Here is a 4,475-nt window from a genome sequence, read left to right as displayed (position 1 = left end):
CATGAGAAATCAAAATTGGATTCGTCCTCACATCTCTTTTACAGATTATCCATTTCCTTCTTTCAGCGTGTATATATGAAATGCAGTTTAAGATCATATGAAGGGGAAAATGCAGGATTCGTAAGCTTAAGACAAGTACATATTATTTACACTCTTTGGGGGCTATTACTTTTTTCTAGTCTATTCCACCATGAATTACACATGAAAGTAAGATTCAACCAATTTCATGCCATTTTCATATTTCTGGATTCAGATGTCTTCGCCACCAGCACCCCCCCCCCTTCCGCCAGATTCTCTTATTCTTCTTCATGGAGAACTTCAGTCAGTTCTTTTTTTTTCCTTTTTGGCAAGAGTCTGTCTAAGATAGCAAGTGAGTTAAGGGCACAAGTAAACAGGCTTCATGTCGGAATGATTCCCAAACAAATAAAAGGAAACCAAAGATCAGATCCATTTCAGAAGGTTTTGCTTTTCGTTTATCTTGCTTTCCTTCAGCATTAAATGTTCAGATCTTATCATCAGGATAATCAAGAGGAGCAGCTCCAGAGTTTCATGAAAAATCTAAAGCCTTTTGTCCTTGTTTGTCCCTTCCCGTTGAGGTTGCTAGCAAGGCTTCCGCTGTAGTGTGCAAATGAAGGGCTAACAAGAACACTTGAATTCCCTTCCCGAGGGGCCACAGAGGTCATCACGGGAAAGCCCTTTGCTCTGTACCCAAACCCAGTGAAAAGGAAATCCATTCGGAAAAGGAGGCAGAATTTGTACTACAGTAGGACAAAAGGCAGGTCTAGGTCTCTAGCTTAGATGGGAATTGATGGAATGCACATAGTCCAGTTCGTGGGGACAGAAAGGAGTTTTCTCTCCCCTAAAGTCAGCTTGGAAAACTCTTGGTTTCTTTCTTCATATCTTCTTTCTCTGGGGTGCTTGCCATGAAGTGTAAGCTACTCATCAGCTCCCTTTGGGGTAAGGGACTTGAGGCCAGCACGATGGCTTCTAATAATGTTGCACTGAAGGCGTCAGGCCCCTTTTTGACCAGCTTTGTTGCTGCTTCCCTCCTGAATAAGGAGATGATGTCCTTCTCAGAATTTACAAAGTTAAGTTAGAGGCAGTGATTAATTGTTGGATGCCAGCGGGAGTGGTTGCATCTGCCACCTCGATAGGAAGCTGGGATGCCGTGGTTCACTCGGAAATGGCTTGCCGCATTCATGAGTCTGGACGGCACGGGGAAGTTATAGCCATAAAAGCCATAGGAAGGATGTAAAGAACAACCGAAGGCTTCTTGGGCAATGGGAGTCGATGGGAACACATTTGCAGGTGCATGTAACCCATACAACATTGGATTGGCAGGATGGGGAATTTGCAGACATTGCCCACTTAAGTCTTCAGCTTTGCCATTTTTAAAATTGGGGATTCCCAGGGGAGACAACATGGGCACCTCCATCATGAAAGGGGGCAAAGCATGAGGGTTGGTGCTTCCAGGCTTTTCAGGAGTGGGAAACACAAGAGGTGGTGTTCTCAAAAGGTTACTTGGGCAGATCTTGTAGCAAAGAGGCAAATTGAAGTTGGGCAAGTAGGTTTCTGAACAGGGCATTCCGAGGGCGCTGGACGATAGGTGAAACGCAGGCGGTGAGCAAGGTGGAGAAAGGAAGGAGTTCAGAGGAGAGGGAGGCCCACCATTGGATGTCACTGGGGAGGAGCCACTGCTGCTTCCACCTGAGGGGGACAAAGGTAGTGAAAATACTGATCCCTGGAGGTCCTCAATTAGCCTTCATAAACACTCTTTATTTGCCTTCCCTTTTCCAAGAGGAAGCTGGCATAGGAGAAAGAGGGCAGGGATTTGGAATCAGAGGACCCAGACTCAAAATCTGGTTCTGCCTCTTGTAATTCATGACCTTGAGTAAGTCATTTCCCTCTTCTGGGCCTTAGTTCCTTCACCTCTAATGAGGGGGTGAGACTAAGTGACCTAAGTTCCCTTCCAGCTCTAACTCTCTAATCCTCTGACTTCTGCTGATGGTAGGGTTCAGACAGAAATCTGTTATGACTCTTCTAGCTCACGTGCGTTAAAGGAGAGAGGAGTGCTTACTTCAGACAAATAACTGGCTCGATTTCTTCTTGCACTGGACTGACAAATTGTTTTGAAAGGCATCGGCCCCAAATGACAGGTGGTTTGGGCACCTCGTAAACATCGGATCTACCGGATCAAAGCTGTTTGCCTCAGACAGTTGAAAGGTCACCCTTCTAGTCTACCCAATCAGCATCTTATTTTCAGAACTCAAATGTGTTCAGTTCATATTTACTTAAAAATGACGCCACCATATTGCTCAGGGCTAGTCTTTCTCTCTACAGGTGACTTGAATCAAAAGGTGGAGACATGTCGCCAGTTACAAAACGTGGAGGAGCAACAAGGCTTTTCTGTTTCATTCTGCTGTACTATGATCTCCTCCCCGTTATGTGGCTTATTAGACTTTGGAAGCTTCAGGCCAGGCCCCGTACATATGGCTATTTGACTCAAACAGCAAAATAAGTTTGGATTCAGTTGTAGCTTTCTTTTTGATGGGACTCGGCCAGGTTTCTCCCACACCCTAAATCCAGCTCGTATGTATAGACACAGCCTGAACTCCTGAGCCACAAACTGACAATTACTTCCGCTCATGCAAAGCGAAGCCCTGATAGGATAACAAACAGGAAAAACTCTTTCAAAGAAATTGAATATTATTTTTTGTCACAATCTTTAGACTATTTGTGAGATTAAATAATGAGAAAAACCATATTTCAACCTCCCCCAGCCCACCCCCAGTGAATAAGAGGCTTTGGTGGTTTTTCTTTGTTATTGCAACTTGTGATATTTTGAAGAGGTTGTGTTTTATTTATTATTATTATTATTATTAATATTAATATTATGATGATGTTGCTTAGTTTTCTTTATTATGCCTCCTTAGGTGTCAAACTGTTTAAAAGGCACTAACTAGCCAGGCTAAAGCTTTCAGATGCCCTACACCACCAGAAAGAGTACTGCTGATGAGTGATCTGTAGATCAGTGTTGCTCAGGCACCACTAGCCACTCAGAGTGGGGCCCCACATCTGATGGGTTGGGATTCCTAACCTTTTTGAGGCATGAATGCCTTTGGCATGTTGGCGAAGCCTATAGAGCAGGGGTCGGCAACCTTTTTGGCCATGAGAGCCATAAATGCCACATTTTTTTTTAAATATAATTTCGCGAGAGCCGTGTAGTGCTCACAGTGCCGCTCCTGTAACAGCGCCTGAAAAAAAATGGACTTTATGGCTCCTGCAGAAAGAGCCATACGTTGCCGACCCCTGCTATAGACCCTTGTGAGTCATCACTTTAATAATAATGATCAAAATCGGGATGTTCTTTAAATGCATATAGTAAAATTATAGGATTACAAAGGAAATCGCTCACATTGCAAAAATACATGTAACTTTTTTTCCCTTCTGAGTTCATGGACCCCTGGTGTCTTGGATCCTGGGAAGACCACCAGAGGTCTCCACAGAAGATCTGTCTTTTGCCAGAACTCCCATCAGCTGGGGTTAACATGGCTAGCAGTAGCCCAAGTCGGAAGACAGAAAACTCATTTATTACCTGATTACACAACTTTGCAAAATGTCAGAGGTGTATTTTGTCATTAAATGTGTCACAGCTTCCATCACCGTTTGCTGACTAGTAAGAACTTTGCCTTGAGCTTTAGGTGGAGTAAATAACAACTGGGAGCATGTTGTTTCTTTCTTCCCTCTAGAAAAGCTAAAAAGTCATTTGAGCCAGATCATATTCCCTGGGCGCTCCTAGGGTCAATGGCACTGGGCTAAATTCTCTCATATACTGAAAGAGATTACACACATTTTCCATTCTGACACATGTACTCACTACCGTAATTAACCTTCCTGCTGGATGGGAAACACTTTTGCAAACCTAACGTTAACCATAGCTCTAAGTTTCTTCAGAACTTTGGGAGATAAGCTGCTCTGCACATATGATGAATACAGGCAGGCACGTTTCCTCCTTTTTTGGCATTTTACTAAGTCGACGAGTTTTTTGAGCGCCTACTATGTGTCAAGCACCGTGCTCATCTTTTTCCTAAAGCATTCAAAATTGGGAATAGAAAAGCGATACTTCCGGAGGGGCTCTGAAGGCAGCCCTGTTGCCTCCCAGCCCCATCTCCCCTAAATGCTAAAATCAGAGTTCTCATTTGGAGCTAAACTTCCCTCAAAGCCTCTAGGGAAAATGTCTTCCAGTGAATAACAAGAAGGGGTTCCACTAAAAACAGGTGCCCCATAGAGTTTCCATTGAATGACTGATGCAAAGCTGTGCAATAAACAAATTTTGAAAATTACTAAGTAGAGAATTTCCAATCTCTCTCTCTATCTCTTCCTTTTTCCTTTTTCCTTTCCTTCCTTCCCTTCCCTTCTTCCCTTCCCTTCCCTTTCCTTTCACTTCCTTCCCTTCCCTTCCCTTTTCTTTCCTT

At 43.6% G+C, this 4,475-nt stretch overlaps 1 protein-coding gene across 1 annotated transcript; it reads right to left on the bottom strand.

Moving 5' to 3' along the window:
- Positions 1-1,093: 1,093 nt before the first annotated feature.
- On the bottom strand, positions 1,094-3,125 carry TBX22 (T-box transcription factor 22). Its single transcript, XM_044682807.1, has 2 exons — positions 3,098-3,125; positions 1,094-1,707 (listed from the first exon to the last, which is right to left on the bottom strand). The coding sequence occupies exons 1-2, from the start codon at positions 3,123-3,125 to the stop codon at positions 1,094-1,096; spliced, it is 642 nt and encodes a 213-aa protein (XP_044538742.1).
- Between the last annotated feature and the right edge of the window lie 1,350 nt (positions 3,126-4,475).

The sequence above is a fragment of the Gracilinanus agilis genome, chromosome X (genome assembly GCF_016433145.1).
Source record: "Gracilinanus agilis isolate LMUSP501 chromosome X, AgileGrace, whole genome shotgun sequence".
NCBI lineage: Eukaryota > Metazoa > Chordata > Mammalia > Didelphimorphia > Didelphidae > Gracilinanus > Gracilinanus agilis.
The sequence above is the reverse complement of the archived record's forward strand: the minus strand, read 5'-3'. Positions and strand labels throughout refer to the sequence as shown.